Source organism: Pristiophorus japonicus, chromosome 11, assembly GCF_044704955.1.
Source record: "Pristiophorus japonicus isolate sPriJap1 chromosome 11, sPriJap1.hap1, whole genome shotgun sequence".
Lineage (NCBI taxonomy): Eukaryota > Metazoa > Chordata > Chondrichthyes > Pristiophoridae > Pristiophorus > Pristiophorus japonicus.
The window spans coordinates 128,525,335-128,542,978 of NC_091987.1; the positions used below are offsets into that span (position 1 = coordinate 128,525,335).

At 43.6% G+C, this 17,644-nt stretch overlaps 1 protein-coding gene across 3 annotated transcripts in view; it reads right to left on the reverse strand.

Annotated features, from left to right (window-relative positions):
- Window positions 1–312: 312 nt before the first annotated feature.
- Window positions 313–17,644, reverse strand: part of fndc3a (fibronectin type III domain containing 3A) — a 294,181-nt gene continuing 276,849 nt past the window's right edge. For all 3 annotated transcript variants that reach the window (XM_070894043.1, XM_070894041.1, XM_070894044.1), the window contains 4 exons: window positions 16,666–16,878; window positions 15,760–15,926; window positions 14,871–14,998; window positions 313–3,079 (listed from right to left, as the gene is read on the reverse strand). In XM_070894043.1, the coding sequence (XP_070750144.1) occupies window positions 2,765–3,079; window positions 14,871–14,998; window positions 15,760–15,926; window positions 16,666–16,878 (823 nt within the window). In that variant the 3' untranslated portion in view covers window positions 313–2,764. The remainder of the gene's footprint in view (window positions 3,080–14,870; window positions 14,999–15,759; window positions 15,927–16,665; window positions 16,879–17,644) is intronic.

A 17,644-nucleotide genomic window follows, 5' to 3' on the forward strand; every position in this document is an offset into this window, starting at 1 on the left:
AATCAAGTTAGTCAGACACGACCTTCCCTTAACAAATCCATGCTGATTTTACAAGGGTGTAAACTTTACACTTATTTGCTATAACTACTTGTAAGAATAATCATTTTGAAAGCCTAAGAGAGAACTAGAGAGACTTGACCATTGATGATCATCCAGCTAAATTCCTGCAAATTACCATCTTAAAATGAAGCAAGAGCATTTCAATGAAATCAGGTTGAAGTTAATATATAAGCATTTCATTCCTTGGTCAATGGCCAAGTTATCAAGGAAACAGTAGACAGTGCAAAGAATCATACATTGTTTATTGTGCATGGATTTTGTTTTATGTATTACCTACTGAGTTACAGTTTGGATTTAGAGAGAAATTTAGAGTTTATACATGTTATGGCAGCTTTACATCATCAGTACTAAGTCTGACATAATACAAGTGATATGTTGTATATTTGGAACGGTTCCAAAAGTTTCAATCATATTTGGAATGTACAATCAATGAGGTAACTGTGAAGCTTAGTTACATTTAAAAACCACTGGCCCTCAATACAGAAAACTGCAATGAGAGATTATGGAAAATACAATTATGTTTATAAATGACTGATCATATGCAACTATCAAAAATAGGAATGGATTTGAATTTGACTGTCAAAATAAACTCTTCCAGCATTTCAGCAACAACAAATTCAGGACACCATTTTAAAATTGAGCCCACGCTGGCAATGAAATAAAGCCATCAAAAATCAAACATACATACATCCTCTTACAGAATCCAGCTGGCCAAAACACCACGCATTTTGAAAAAAAGATAGCAGTGGCACAGTAGAAATCAGCTACCACACTTGTTTGTGGATCTATGGGGAAAAAATCCCACTGAAGCAAACAATTTAAGCAAAGTACATAAAATGTAATTAAGGCTGTAGTTTTAAAGGGGTTATATGTTAAGGACATTTGATTTCCGACTGGTTTAAAATACAGTCAAGGGAAGCCTAGAAAGACAAACGGTACCTCTCCCGATTTGCTTACATTTTTTTCTGGTTGTCAAACATGCCTGTTTTTTAAAAAAATCCCTAAATATTTCAGCAGGTGGGTGCCAGGGAAAGGATCAGTTACAAAACACTCTGTTTGCAATCATCCAACTTCAGATGCGCAGTATACTTTCTTTGGGTGACACTTGCCAACATTGAAGTGCAACACATCGCTCAACTTAAAATTTTTACGGGAAATGTAAACGTACCTCACAATGCAGAACGGTCACTTTGTACAGGGTTTACGTGTCTTAATCAAACTTTCACATAACCCCATCCCTCCTTCAAATAAAGTGGCACATAAAACAAAGTGATTTGCAGCACAACATAACTGACAACGTAAACTACTGAAAGTGTTAGTAATCTAGTATTTTATGACTATAATTATAATAAATAAGACAAGAGACTAACTTCAACAAAAAATACCATTAGAATGAATTGCTCTATGAATAAAACAATAGATATTCTAACAAATCAAAGGTCTTCATCAACAGTATCTATTCAGAGATAATGTGCAACTAAGGAGACAGTTTTTAAGGTGCTCAGAAGTAGAATTGAACAGTAGATACAACAACAGGCCCCCATCCAATGGTGCATAGCTTCAGATGATATCTGTGGCTCACACCAACTGCAAAGCACTCAAAGGCAACACTGTTGGCATGCAATTTTCTAATATAAATCAGCAATGCAGTGCAGACAATATTTTTTTTAAGAGACACTTGCAAAACAAAGTGTATGCTGTTCTTGAGATGTTTGGTGCTATTAGTGTATTTTTTAAATATAACAGTGTCACCCAATTATAGATTAGGCTTTAACCTTGTGAAATAATTGTTAACATTTAATATGCATTTAAGTTGAAGAATTCTTAATAGTGATTTTCAAATGTGAAGCATTTCTTTGCTAAAGAAAGCTACTAAAATTAAAAAGTGCCTGAGATATAATCTGTGAAGCAGTGAATAAAAAGATCCATTATAACTTGTATGTAGACAGCATTGCATTCATTATGGAAGTTTGAAAAATTTGATAATTTTAGTTCCTTTCAGTGCTGCACAGACCCTGACACTGGAATATTCAACGGTATCACATTTTCAATAGCTTTTACCAACACAACCATATTCTCTCATGCTTACTGGCAATTTAGTCCAAAGTGGCCCTCTTCATTTTTTAGGCTACATTTCAGAAGAGGTAGGAATTGCACAACTACTAAAGATTCAAAGTTTCACAGTTTGGGTTCACTGTTCTTGTTGCAACTGTTATGCATTTTACCTGACTTGCTACACAGAATTTAATACCCCCAATTTCTGTTATTGCAGTATATTTAGTAGACTGCACTAAAGTGCATCAATTTTCTCTTCCTTGCATCTGCATCTTTTCACATGATCCCTCATTGTAAAGCTTGTTTTAAAAAAAAAATAGCTCTGGTACAACGCTTTAAGCTTTACACATGACATGTCAACACTCAAAAAAGCTGCGTAAAGGGGTCCTGGGACTTACCCAGATGTCATTTCTTGTACGAGACTGATGCTACTTTCAACACATCTCTGATGGAATGCTGTCTCTACACTGCCAGCCTTTCATTAACAAGCAAAAATTAGGGGAAGCAACAATGGTCGAGATGTTGGCAAAGAGCCTCTATGCACGATTGGATACCACCATCAGTTTAAAAGCATAATCAACCACAATAATTTGATATTACAACACAAGTAACACATGGCAGAGAGACATTGCAATTCTAATAACTTTAATCACTTGATGACAAAGTATTGAACAATGAAAGCAATCAAAATGGAGACTATAGCGAACAATGCAAGGATGAGGGCAGCACACTGTTCATCACTTAATGTCTGTGCTGTCTTTGTGACTTCTGTAGTTTCTTTGCTGTTGCTGGCTGGTGTTTCATTCCTCTGAGAATATAATATTACAGTAGCACTGTAAGGGCCTATCAGATCGTGAAACCCTTGAGTGTCTTGGCACTGGCGAATGGCGCACACTCGAAAACGATATTCACAGTTTAACTGGAGGTTTGAAACTTGGAATGTTGTTTCTGGACCTTTATAAATCTGAGGGGAAAAAAAAACAGTTGTAAAGTAAAATGGTCAGACAAACAATTAGTGCCATATCAGCAGAATTATGGAATTTCAAAACATAAGAAACTGGCCAGGAAAAGACCAACTGTTCCAGCTAGCCTGTTGCATGTAGTTGTGTTGCCATGATACAGACACTCCCTACACACCCGAAGCTTATAATCTCCTATGGGAAAGGAACAGTGTTGATTATTCCCAGTTTTCTCCATGTAGTCTTACGGACAATGACAGACAGGTAAAGACCCTCTGGTCCATTGAGCCTGTCCCACACAATTGCGATATCTTGTGTATCACAATATATACACCCCACCTCAGCCAAAACCATGTGATCTCCTGGAAGAGGCAACAAACCAGATTAAAAAAAACAAGCCCAGGCCAATTTGGAGGGAGAAAATCTGGGAAATTCCTCTCCAATCCATGTAGGCAATCGAAACTAGTCCAGGAGATCACTCTAGCCCTGAATTCCCTGCAGTATGAGGTAATCTCCGCCCCAGCCAGAAACAGGTCCAGCTCTTGCTTGAAGGAATTCAGCCACTCAGCACCCACCAAATGAGATCCACTATTCTCTGGGAAGAGATCCACCTCCTGACATCTAACCTGGATTTAGCCTTATACAACTTAAATTTTTGACCCCTGGTCCTCCCTAACTTATTCAATTGAAACAAACTGTCAACTGGAACACAATCTATTCCCTTCATTATCTTATAAACCTCAATCAGATCGCCCCATGTCTACGCTTCTTTAAAATGTAGAATCCCAACTCTTTTAGCCTATCATGCTAACTGAGACACTTTAAACTGGGAATTAATCTAGTGGCCCTCCTCTGCACCCTTTCCAAAGCTTCAATATCAGCCACCAAGTGAGGAGACCAAAACTGACCAAGTCCTCCTTTCCCCAGCAGTGGAATAGCAGGAACAGGCAGGATCTGCATAAATGGACACTTGAGCTATTTGTCAATCTGGTGAGCTATGTCATTCTGTTCTGTCATCTAAAGTTGGAATGTCAAGTCTTAGTGAGATGTTACGAACACTAGCTAAGAATTGATAAAACTCACATTCGCTGTCAAGCAATCTGGGGTGACAGGATAGCCTATGTTTCAAACTTAGAACCATGAAGTTAGGAGACAGGTGTTCTGCCATCTGTGCTATAGATTTGTTTGAACGCAATTCTGTGAAATGTACAGTGTTCTATGATGACCTGCAACTCGACTCAAGGAATCACAGGAGTAGTATTTCATAATTTCAGCTATACTTTTATTAAAAAAAATTATTTACTTTCTGTCTTCCAAAGTTACAATCCAAGCGGCAGCAGCTTATATTAACAGAATCCGTGAGTTAATTCTTCTCGCTGTGGAATTACTGTATGGGCATACCATCGCAGAAACCTAGCTTCTCACAATGCAAACATTTTTAGAGGAGCAGGTCTATAGTACGTAAAGTTCTACAGTAGCTCTCAAAGGTCTTAGAAATGCAATATAAAAATTCCAAATCACGAGGCTGTTTTCATTAGAACAGAGGAGATTACAGGGTGATTTGATAGAGGTGGTTAAAATTATAAAGGGATGGGACAGAAACAGGCTGCTTCCAGTGGTTGGAGCATCTAGAATGAGGGGGACATGGAATTAAGATTTAGGCCAGAGAACAGGAGAAACATTTTTATACAGAGGATTGTGAGGCTGTGGATGCACTACCAGAGTTAATGATTTAAGCAGAGACTACGGGGCCCAGAAGAGGCGAGGACCCAGGGGCAGCACGGGCCAGCCCACACTGCGATATGTGTGCGCGCTAGTTCTGTGCAGCAGAGCTGGTCTCCAGTCGTCTTGGTTAATCCTTGCCACTGGACCAAGACCTAACTCTGTCAAGCTCGTGTGGTGGCTGGTGTGCAACGGGATGTAGTTCGGGATCTGGAATATTAGGTCCTTCTTTGAAACACCTGTAAACTCATCCTCTTTTGGCGTGGAAGCAAGTCATCCTCGCTTCAAGGACTGCCTATGATGAGGATGATTTTAAACATTCAAGAATAGGTCAGATAGGTGGTAGAAGGAAAGGGGGATAAAAGGCTATGTGAATAGGATGGGCACATGGGGTGAAGCACTGGTGATCTAGCCTCTTCTACTAGCTATGACTCACAGCATCACAGCTATGACTCTTCCACCCTCCCACTCCTTGCTGACCTCCCACTTGAAACTCCAGTGGACACCTGACCTTCCTAATGCCTGCCCCAACCAAGCCTCGAGCCACCTACCATCAAGGCCGCTACTCGGCGCCGAGCTTGTGGCCAACATCGCGCCGTAGGCAATTAGGCTCATACAGCAGTGCCTGGTCTCCAGTCGTCTCGGGCCCCCTTGCCACTGGACCAAGACCTTGCTCAGCTAAGCTGGTGTTAAAAGAACTCACTCACAGGCATCTTCTACTCCGTGAACATGAAGTTCGGGTGCTGGAACGTCAGGACCCTCATGGGCAACTCCAACAGCGACAGGCCGGAACGCTGCACCACCATAGGTGCCCGGGAACTTAGACGCTTTGACATCGACATCGCTGCCCTAAGCGAGACGAGGCAGGCAGGGGAAGGCCAGCTCAAGGAACAAGGTGGAGGTTACACCTTTTTCTGGAAAGGGAAACCAAAGGAAGAACACCGCCTTCACCATCAAAAATGAGCTGGTCAACCGCCTCAAAGACTCCCCCTGCCGGGTTAACGAACGCCTCATGACTCTTCGACTCACCCTATCCTGGAACCAATGCGCCAGAGTCATGAGTGTGTATGCCCCAACACTCGATGCAACGGATGAGATCAAAGAAGTTTTTTATTCCAACCTCGAAACATCCCTGTCCTGCGTCCCCACGGGCGACAAACTGATCCTCCTAGGTGACTTCAACGCCAGGGTCGGCAAAGACACAGCCCTCTGGGGAGGCGTGATTGGCAGAGATGGGGTCAGGAAAGCCAACTCCAGCTGTACCCTACTCCTGACAAAATGTCTAGAACATGAACTTCTAATCACCAACACCCTGTTCCACCAGTGGCAACACCCATCGTCCGAGCCAGGGATCGCAAAGATCTGCGCATGAACCGTGCCATGACAGGAGCTGAAGACTGCTGGACGGACCACCGCCTAATCCGATCCATCATCGACATTAACATAGCCCCAAAGCGGAGGGGACAGCAGAAGCAGTGCCGCAAAAAAAGTCAATGCCGGGACACTTAAAGATCCAGCTAAGAGAGCCCTACACAGCCAGTGCCTCACAGCTAACCTGGCATGCCTCGATGACCCTGAGATGCAGAATGCCCACAGAGCTTGGTCTGCCCTCCAGGCCTCCATAACCAGTGCCTGCGAAGAGACACTTGGTCATTCAACCAGAAAACACCAGAACTGGTTTGATGAGAATGATCAAGAGATCCAAGAACTAATAGATCACAAACGCAGAGCATTTCTGAGCCTCAAGCAACAACCCAATTCGGGAGCAGCAAAGCAATATTACAGGTGGCTCAAGGCTGAGGTTCAACAAAAATACTGGGACCTAAAGAACAGGTGGTGGATGGAGAAAGCACAGGAGATACAACAACTGGCCGACAGCTATGATTCTTCATCGTAGTCAAGGCCACCTATGATCCAAACTCCCAAGGCCCCACCCTACTGCTGGCCAAGAACTGGGAAACACTCATTAAGGACACTGAGGCAGTCAGGGCCCGCTGGAAGGAACGCTTCGAAGATCTCCTCAATCGAGACTCTGCCTTTGACTCGAGTGTTCTCAACTCCATCCCGCAGCCTGTGACCCGCCACCACCTCTGTGAAACCTCAACATTGCATGAGGTAGGAAAAGCCAAACAACAGCTCAAGAACAGCAAGGCTACGGGAGCAAATGGAATCCCTGCTGAGGCACTAAAGTATGGCAGAGAGGCACTGTTGGCACGGATACATGACTTCATCTCTCTCATCTGGAGGGAGGAGAGCATGCCGGGAGATCTCAGAGATGCAGTGACCGTGACCATCTTAAAAACAGCGGACAAGTCCGACTGCGATAACTACGGAGGAATCTCCCTGCGATTAGCCACTGGGAAAGTTGTTGCGAGAGTCCTCCTCAACCGTCTTCTTCCTGTGGCTGAGGAACTCTGCCCGGAGTCACAGTACGGATTTCGTCCCCCACGGGACACAATGGACATGATCTTTGCAGCGCGACAGCTGCAGGAAAACTGCAGGGAGCAGCGCCAGCCCTTATACATGGCCGCCTTCGACTTTACGAAGGCCTTTGACACTGTCAACCGTGAGGGTCTATGGAGCGTCCTCCTCCGTTTCGGATGCCCCCAAAAGTTCGTCAACATCCTTCACCTGCCCCACGATGACATGCAGGCGGTAATCCTTACCACGGATCCACTACAGACCCAATCCATGTCCGGACCGGGGTCTAACAGGGCTGCGTCATCGCTCCAACCCTCTTCTCAATCTTCCTCGCTGCCATGCTCCACCTCACAGACAACAAGCTCCCCGCTGGAGTGGAACTAAACTACAGAACCAGTGGGAAGCTGTTTAACCTTCACAGCCTCCAGGCCAGGTCCAAGACGACCCCAACCTCTGCGCACATTCAGAGGCTGAACTCCAGGATACAGTCGATGTATTTACTGAGGCATACGAAAGCATGGGCCTTAGGCTAAACATCCGTGAGGCAAAGGTCCTCCACCAGCCTGTTATAGGTTAAGTTGTTGTTATTATTATTATTTTTTATTAATTATTATTAATAATAATAATTAAATAATTAATTAAGTTATTGGATAGTTTAAGTGAATGGGCTAAGGTTTGGCAGATGGAATACAATGTCGGAAAATGTGAGGTCATCCGCCTTGGGGGAAAAAAAAACAGTAAAAGGGATTATTATTTCAATGGGGAGAAATTACAACATGCTGCAGTGCAGAGGGACCTGGGGGTCCTTGTGCATGAATCCCAAAAAGTTATTTTGCAGGTACAGCAGGTAATCAGGAAGGTGAATGGAATGTTGGCCTTCATTGCGAGAGGGATGGAGTACAAAAGCAGGGAGGTCCTGCTGCAACTGTACAGGGTATTGGTGAGGCCACACCTGGAGTACTGCATGCAGTTTTGGTCACCTTACTTAAGGAAGGATATACTAGCTTTGGAGGGGGTACAGAGACGATTCGCTAGGCTGATTCCGGAGATGAGGGGGTTACCTTATGATGATAGATTGCGTAGACTGGGTCTTTACTCGTTGGAGTTCAGAAGGATGAGGGGTGATCTTATAGAAACATTTAAAATAATGAAAGGGATAGACAAGATAGAGGTAGAGAGGTTGTTTCCACTGGTCGGGAGACTAGAACTAGGGGGCACAGCCTCAAAATACAGGGGAGCCAATTTAAAACCGAGTTGAGAAGGAATTTCTTCTCCCAGAGGGTTGTGAATCTGTGGAATTCTCTGCCCAAGGAAGCAGTTGAAGCTAGCTTATTGAATGTATTCAAATCACAGATAGATAGATTTTTAACCAATAAGGGAATTAAGGGTTATGGAGAGCGGGCGGGTAAGTGGAGCTGAGTCCATGGCCAGATCAGCCATGATCTTGTTGAATGGCGGAGCAGGCTTGAGGGGCTAGATGGCCTACTTCTGTCCCTAATTCTTATGTTCTTATTATGTTCGGTCCTTGCCTCCCAGTCATCAAGATCCACAGCATGGCCCTGGCCAACATGGACCATTTCTCATACCTCGGGAGCCCCTTATCAACAAAAGCAAACACTGATGAGGAGATTCAACACTGCCTCCTGTATGCCAGTGTAGCCTTTGGCCGCCTGAGGAAGAGAGTGTTCGAAGACCAGGCCCTCAAATCTACCACCAAGCTCATGGTCTACAGGGCTGCAGTAATACCCACCCTCCTGTATGGCTCAGAGGCATGGACCATGTACAGTAGACACCTCAAGTCGCTGAAGAAATACCATCAACGATGCCTCCGCAAGATCCTACAAATCCTCTGGCACCAACATTAGCATCCTCGACCAGGCCAACATCCCCAGCATTGATCAGCTCCGCTGGGCAGGCCACATTGTCCGCATGCCAGACACGAGACTCCCAAAGCAAGCGCTCTACTCGTAACTCCTTCAAGGCAAACGAGCCAAGGATGGACAGGGGAAACATTGCAAGGACACCCTCAAAGCCTCCCTGATAAAGTGCGGCATCCCCAGAGACACCTGGGAATCCCTGGCCAAAGACTGCCCTAAGTGGAGGAAGTGCATCCGGGTTGCCTCGAGTCTCATTGCCGAGTGCATGCAGAAAATAAGCGCAGGCAGCGGAAAGAACGTGCGGCAAACCTGTCCCACCCTCCCTTACCCTCAATGATTGTCTGTTCCACCTGTGGCAGGGACTGTGGCTCTTGTATTGGACTATTCAGCCACCTAAGGACTCATTCTAAGAGTGGAAGCAAGTCTTCCTCGATTCCGAGGGATTGCCTATGATGATGGTGGGGGTGGGGGGGGGGGGACAAACACCAACACAGACTGGTGGGGCTATATTGGCTGTTTCTGTGCTGTATTTCTACGTAATTCTATGTGCTAAAGAATCAGAGCTTCCAGGTTTTGCAGGATTTAAACTAGTTTCCCCTCAGATGCAGAGCAGCAATTTACAGCGTGATACTCACTTCTGACTTCCCTCTACTGGAATCAAGCTTTCACATCTTTCCCTTATGTCTTGAAAGACAATCATCATTCAGAACACTTCAAGCCAAATACAATTACTAGACTATTGGACGTGTCTTTTGCTTGGGTTTCAGTTCTTAACTAACTTTTTGAGCAATGAAATGTCAGTTGTTGAACATAACCAACCACACATTCTTGCACAATTTTTATGATTGAGGTATCATCCCACACCACCTTTGCACTCATTCGTGACTGTGGGTATGTAACTGCCAATCCTACTTTGTAGAGAGTCACTATGATTTGCTTGAAACTGGGTTTCAATTATGCCTTTTATTGTTCTCTCCTCTTCGTACCTCCAATGCCTGAAATTGGAAACTAAAAGCCTGGAATATTATGCACAGAAGTTACATCCTCCCCTCCAACTCCATGGCAAAGCATGGCAGTGCTTCAATCTGCTGCATCATCCATTCATTTCAATTTCTAAACAAAATAGACTGCGTGTTCCTTTGAAAAATACTGGTACATTTCAAAAGATATATTGACTTCGTAAATTAAAGATCAGCTGGGCAAGATAAAAATAAAATGAGCGCAGTATCTTTAAACAAATGACTGTGTATATAAGTTTCACAGCTCACTGGCATTACTATTCTCCAGTACAAAGAAAAATTATAGCAAGATGTTTTGTATGTAGCACAGGGAAATGCTTATCTAAGATTATTCATTTGAATAGATACAAAAGAGACACAACAAACTCAGTGTGAACATACTAGAAACGGTAGTAACCATGGTCGCAATGTGATTGCCCGCAGGAAATATTATAGGGTTGCTTTTACATAATAATTTGCTGTTTTGCTACCTTTCCAAGAATTATACCAATATTAAAAAAACACTAATTTTAAACAATCACCACATTATGATCAATGATTTGTTGCTACCATCTGTTAGAATATATTTGAACTATACAATCTTTATAGTTATGCCTTTAGTTGCTAACTGAAGAAAAGATACCATCATACCTAGCTTGGGGGCCAGAAAACACATCTTCCCCTCCCCTCCCCTTTCAGTATTCCGAAGGGACCGTCTCCTCCGCGACACCCTGGTCCACACTTCAATCATCCCCAAGACTCCGTCCCCTTCCCATGGCACATTCCCGTGCAAGTGCAGGAGATGCAACACTTTTACCTTCTCCCTTCCCATCGTCCAGGGCTCCAAACACTCTGAGGTGAAACAGTGCTTTACTTGTACTTCTTTCAATTTACTATACTGTAGTCACTGCTCACGATGTGGTCTCCTCTACATTGGGGAGACCAAAAGCAGATTGGGTGATTGCTTTGCGGAACACCTCCGTTCAGTCCGCAAGCATGAGCCTGAGCTTCCGGCTGTCTGTCATTTTAATTCTCCTACGCTGTACTAATGAATCTCAATGTAAGTTTGAAGAACAGCACGTCAAACTTTGGATTATGTACTTTGCAGCGTTCCGGACTCAATTCAACAGTTTCATCATTATCGCCGCTCCCATTCTTTCAGACACCAACTACTGATAATGATTCTGCTATTGCTATTTATACCTCCTCCAGATCCAGCTTTTATTTCTTTATTTTGTCCCATTACCATCCCCTTCTGTCTTGCACCATCATCCCTTTTGTTATTTAATCTCTCCTCCCTTCCATCCTAACGCATGCCTTTTCCTTTTGTACTTTCCTCCCTTCCCTCTTTTCCCTGCCTCTGTACTTGCTTAAAACCACTTGCATCTCTAACTTTTTCTAATTCTGATGAAAGGTCATCGACCTGAAATGTTAACTCTGTTTCTCTCTCCACAGATGCTGAGTATATCCAGCATTATTTCAGATTTCCAGCATCTGCAGGATTTTGCTTTTGTGCTGCTACATTTATGTTTGTTCTTTTGGGATGGGGATAGTGCAGGAAAGTGGAGTTGAGATAGAAGATCAGCCATGATCTTATTGAATGGCGGAGCAGGCTTGAGGGGCCAAATGGCGTACTCCTGCTCCTATTTTTTATGTTCTTATGCTGGAATTATAACCACTCTCAAAATGTCATACCAATTTAGATCTGGATAGCAGTATCAATAAAAATGGTTGGAACACTTTGCTGTTATACATTTTTGATATTTATATTAAACAACTTGCATTTCTATTGTGCCTTTAATATAGTAAAAAGTCGCAAGGCGCTTCACAGGAATATAATCAGACAAAAATTGATACCGAGCCACATAGAGATATTAGGTCAGGTGATCAAAAGTTTGCTCAAAGTGCCTTAGGAGCATCTTAAAGCAGAAGAGGCAGGTAAAGAGGTAGATAGGTTTCGGGAGAGAATTCCAGAACTTCGGGCCTAGGCAGCTGAAGGCACTGCTGCCAATGGTGTGATGATGGAAATAGGGGATGTGCAAGAGAGCTGAATTGAAAGAGCACAGAGATCTCAGAGGGCTCTAGGGCTGGAAGAGAAAAGGAGGGGCAAGGCCATGGAGGGATTTGAAGGATGGGAATTTTAAATTCGAGGTGTTGCCAGACTGGGAGCCAGTGTAGTCTGCGAGCACAGGGGAGATGGGTGAACAAGATCACTTTCGAGATGTGGGTAGCGCTGGTAAGGTTAGCAGTTATTGCACATCCCTGGTTGACCTGAGAAGGTTGTGGTCGTCCTTTTTTCGGGAACCATTGCAGTCCATGTAGTGAAGGTACTTCCACGGTTTAGCACAACTGAGTGGCCTGCAAGGCCATTTCAGTGGGTAATTATGAGTCAAACATATTGGTATGGAACTGCAGCTACATATAAGCCCATATGGGGTAAGATCAGCAGATTTCCTTCCCTAAAGGACATTAGGGAACCAGTTGGGTTTTTAAGACAATCTGACAGCTTCCTGGTCACTTTTACTGATACTAGCTTTTTATATAATTGATTTCAAATTCTCAAACTACTCTGGTGGGATTTTAACACATGTTCTCTGGATTATTAGTCTAAGACTCTGGGGGGCCGAAATTCAGGGTCCCTATAAAGGTCTGTTACCGCCATGCGGCAGAATCGAGTGTCCGCCATGTTCCAGTCCATTGGCCGCCCTGACTCAAATTAGCCTTGGGGATTTTCGGCTTGTCCCCACTTCCACCCCACTGCTGCCGACCGCCGCAAACGCGTCATCAAAATGTGCACTGCTGCTACCCCTTACCTCCAGAATACTCCAACCCAAATTCAGCTCAAAAAATTGTTGCCCCGCCGCGCGGTGCCCCCGACAGCTTTCTCTGGCGGTGCACCTTCTCCTGACTGTGTGTGGCCTAGGGGAGGGCGCATTGCCGCGGCCGCCATGTTTTTATTTTTTCCGGCCGACTTCCCAATTGGCCGGCAAATTGTTGCCCGGGTTCAGCCATGCATGCTGCCAACAGGCAGCCTGGCACCCCCTCTTGGGTGCCAGGCCGCTGGCCCGGCCGAGACCCTCCCTGGTGGCCCAGTGGCTGAAGCTCAAAAATCCCCGATTCTCTCTCCTTTAACAGAGGGGAGAGAGCGTGGTGACGCACACGCACAGTGACATCATCACCGCTCAACTCGATCCTGCCCCAACTTCTGCCCCTCAGCAGGTCTTACCGCCACAATTTCACCCCCATTATGACTGATTTCCGGTCCGACATCAAAACATTTCTAAGTGCCAAAAATCGATCTGAAGGTCGCCTCATCGCTCCCAGCAGCAAAACCAGGTAAAAAAAAAAAAATCAGTGGTGTGCCAGTTTTCTGGTGCTGTTGAATTTTGGCCCCTGGATTACTAGTCCAATAACACAACCACAACGCTACCATACCACTATTTGCGTCAATGGAAGTGATAGTGTTGTAACGCAGTATAGAATAAGACCATTGAAATACTAAATAACTTTTTTATGTCTATTTTTAATCATAAGCAGTCCCTCGGAATCGATACTTTTAATGAGAAGGGAATGACCGTACTATTGTCTACTCGAACCCTTTCTAGACAAAAGACATTGTTATTAAAGTCCAGTTACACAAAGTTGCCACACAATTGAACTGATTATGAATGCAAGTATACAAGCACAAATTTCAACAATTCACTACTAACCCACAATGAGATTATAGTTCATTACCATTACTATTGATACTAACAATGTTATTTTCAGGAAGGAAAGCATTAATTGTGTGAAATATTGGCAATGAAGCTAGCTCCACTTCATTTTGGAGAAATATATGTCCTGCTTGATCATATCCTACTAATAGAAAGAGACCAAAAAAAAACAGGTTATAATACGGAACTAATAAAAAACTGTTAGAAATTACTGTCAACTAGATTCATGTCGTTGCTTGGCAATAATAAAAATAGATAAAAATATAATAATCCTATTCACTCTGTTGATGTTTCAATTTAAAAATTAACTACCTTGACAAGGTATTGATTAATGCTGCAACATTAATCAATCGGTAGCCAGTTGACAGAGCAATATTCTCCTTTGGTAAATACACCATGCTCCGAGTGGCCACAACATTGTCGTACCAATTTTGTGACCTGTGCTGCATTCGAGCTGGGTAATGTGAGACCAGTGAACTTACTTTTTGATTCAAATTAAAATTTATATCAGAATATTACTGAAGCACAAATAGAGGTATCTACATTTAAGTAGAACATTACATTTCCTAAATTGTAGCACCCATTATAATCAACAGCCAGGACACTATTGCTCCGTAGGTGCTCAAATCTGAGTGGAATGGTCTCACTAACAGGCCCGTACCCACAGCAGCAAAGCAACAAACTCATTCAGAAGGTTTGAGTTCAAATCTCTGCTCTGGACATTTAAACCTGGTGATCATTTAAAAATGAATTTCACCTATTCTCTGGCATGTCGACAGTGGGGTGGTTGTGCTATCATTAGCAAGAAAGGAATCATCAGGCAACGGGCTACACAACCCTGCCTTTTATTTGTTCAAGTAGAATGGTACAGCTGTGAAGATCACCTCCTCTTTTGGTTTGAGAAAGGACAACATAGCATCAAGAGACAGCAAAGTAAAGCCAGGGCTTGAGAAAAATAGCAAGTTAACAAGTGCTAAACAAGGTGAGCAGATGTATTGGAGCAATCCAGACTAATCCTGTAGCAACACTTACATTTGCAATGTATATCTGAATGGTAGACGTTACCTGTTTGAATTCAGAGTCTTTGCCAACCATGGCCTGAACGCTGTAAACAATTGGATCCCCTTTCATTGCTGGCAAAGCTTCCCATGTGAGATCACACACGTTCTCTTTCAGCTGCTCTAATCTCGGAGCTGGTCAGAAGGGAATTAGGCAGATTAATTTGGGGATGTAAATAACAAAACAAGCAGGTTATGAAATTAATATCTGTTTTACAAGGAATACACATCTAATATCAAGAAGATACATATCAGCTGTGTGTTATTCCTAATAATTGTATTTGCGTGTTTTGCATGGATATGAAATCCATTTATCTCCTCAGTCCATGCACTACCTGTGGCTGAATGGGCGCTCGCAGCTTTTTAGCAGTGCTGCTCAGAACCAGTCAGCAGAAGGCTAGGGATTATAGCCCTCTGATCTTCCTTCCCCTTGTGGAGTGGCAATTTACAGGGAGATCAAAAACTTCCTTTACCAGTTTCATCCCACTGCAAACATACCTTCAGTCAACTGGCTACCGACTGACATTGGAGAAGTTTCCAAATTAGATGGCTGTGCCCTTTTACATGAGGGAGGGTTATCTGGAAGCAAGAGGTCAGTGGGGCCCGGGGGGCAGGGAGGGAGAAGAGGAATGAAGGGGAAATAAATGCTACAATTAAAAAGGAAAGATAATTTAAAAATACAACAGCGGTTTAGAAAATGGCCTTTTAATGCCTTTAAAATGACCTCTGGCAGCTTTCTTTGAGGTTACTGAAAGACTAACCTTTCCAGTTTCAAAACCTGAAAACAGCTACAGGATTATTGCTTACACTGCCACATAAACTTAACCTATGGTTCTGATCCTCTATGATCATTTGATGATAAATTAAAATGCCAAAAGACTGATATGAACACTAACCTTTAAGAGGAGATGGGGGAGATTTGGTAGTCGTGAAAGTGTAAACTTCAGAAAAGGTTCCTTCACCTGCTTCATTACACGCCTGAATTTTAAATCTGTAGCAGGCCGACTCACTGAGCCTCTGAACTTTATATGTGTGGCATGGTCCCCTGTATAATGTTGAATACCTGAAACATAACCCAAGTCTTTAATACGATTTTATAATAAAATTTATCTCACATGCATCATGGACCATCAGGTCTGTGTCAAGTCTCTTTTCCTTTCTAATTAGTTAGGTTGGCTTTTTGCTACTTTTATTATTTGCCGATGTTAAGTGAAACCTTTCTTCCCCAATTGCATTTCACCAAAAGCAAGGTTTTGAGGTGCAGCCATCATGCCTCTCCACAACCTAGGCTCAGGTTGTGACGAGAGCGGTTGACAACAGAATTCCCATAAATAATGTGAATTCTAGATGAGTCGATCATCATTTGCTCATGAGAATAATATGACAGCTATTACTTACACAAATCTACACTTCCATTTACAGCAGAGAAATCAAGCCTCCACGAGCCTGGGACTTGATTTCAGGAGTCAGCGCCCCTCTATGCACCTGCCTCCCTCCCTGTATTCCTCCCCGAGGCCTGCTTGAGTTAACTTTCTTTGCTTTTAATTTAATTTTCTTTCTTTTGTAAATCATCCCCAAGATCCAACCCAGCTCACCCTAAAACACGGCAAATTCTAAAAGGAGCCCTAGCATTTTTCAACAGGAAGGGGGAATCAGAAGGCACCTGTTGCCCACCCTCATCCTCTAAGCCTTCATACTTCACTGGATCCACCTCCCTCCCCTCAATTTGCATAGTTGGTGAATTTAAATTGTAAACATGTGTCAAAGATTCAAACCATACCCCAAGGTTCAGTCTAATTTACCTCCTATTCTTGTCCTCCATTTGCAAGACATACTGCATGGCATCCGATGCCAAGGCTTTTGCAGTCCCCTCTCCCCACTTGAGCTTCAGGGTTTGATGACTAAAGGCTACACATTCAAGCCGAGGTGGCTCTGGAGGCAGTGGTTTTGTTTTTGCCTTAATGGTGTGGCTAAAAGGACCAGGTCCAATGATGTTTACAGCCTGTACTCGTATTCTGAAAGCACAAAATAAGAATGGTTTTGATGATAAAATACTGTAGTACTGTTTTGATAGCATTAATAATTACTCCAATTTCCAGATTTAAACGGGCAGCAATGTCTATATGCAGATTAGATGCCAGCTGATATGTTTTATAATTGTTATTCATAGCAAGTTAAACCAATTACTGCTTATGAGATCAATTTTCATCCACACCCAAAAATTACATGCAGGAACAGTAGAGCCAATTTCTGGTCCCGGTGCTACAGTGACAAAAACTAGAAGAAGCTTAGCTGGCATTGAGGGATTTCCCAAGATCGGCTCTAAGTGTCAGCACTTTTGCCTCTGGGTCAGAAGTTCGTGGGTTCAAGTCCCATTGTGGAGACTTGAGCCCATAATCCAGGCTGGCACTTCAGTGCCATACTGAGGGAGTGCTGCATTATCGGATGTACCGTCTTTAGAAGATATACAAGATCTCACAGCAGCATTCGAAGAGGAGTCCTGGGCCCGAAATGCACTCAGTTTCTATAGTTTTTACCGCCGGGGTGGTTGGGTGGCCGCTTGAATGAAATTCCGCTCTTTGTTTTTCCAGTCGGATCTGGAAGTTGCTCGTAATGGGGGGCAGTGGTTGGGGGGTGGGGGGGGGGGGAGGGGAGTGTAGTGACCACCGCGATGATGTCACCACGGCTCTCCCCTTCACTTAAAGGGGAGAACCTGCGCAATGTTTTAACTTCGGTCCACTGGACCACCAGGGAGGGTTTCGGTCGGGCCAGCGGCCTGGC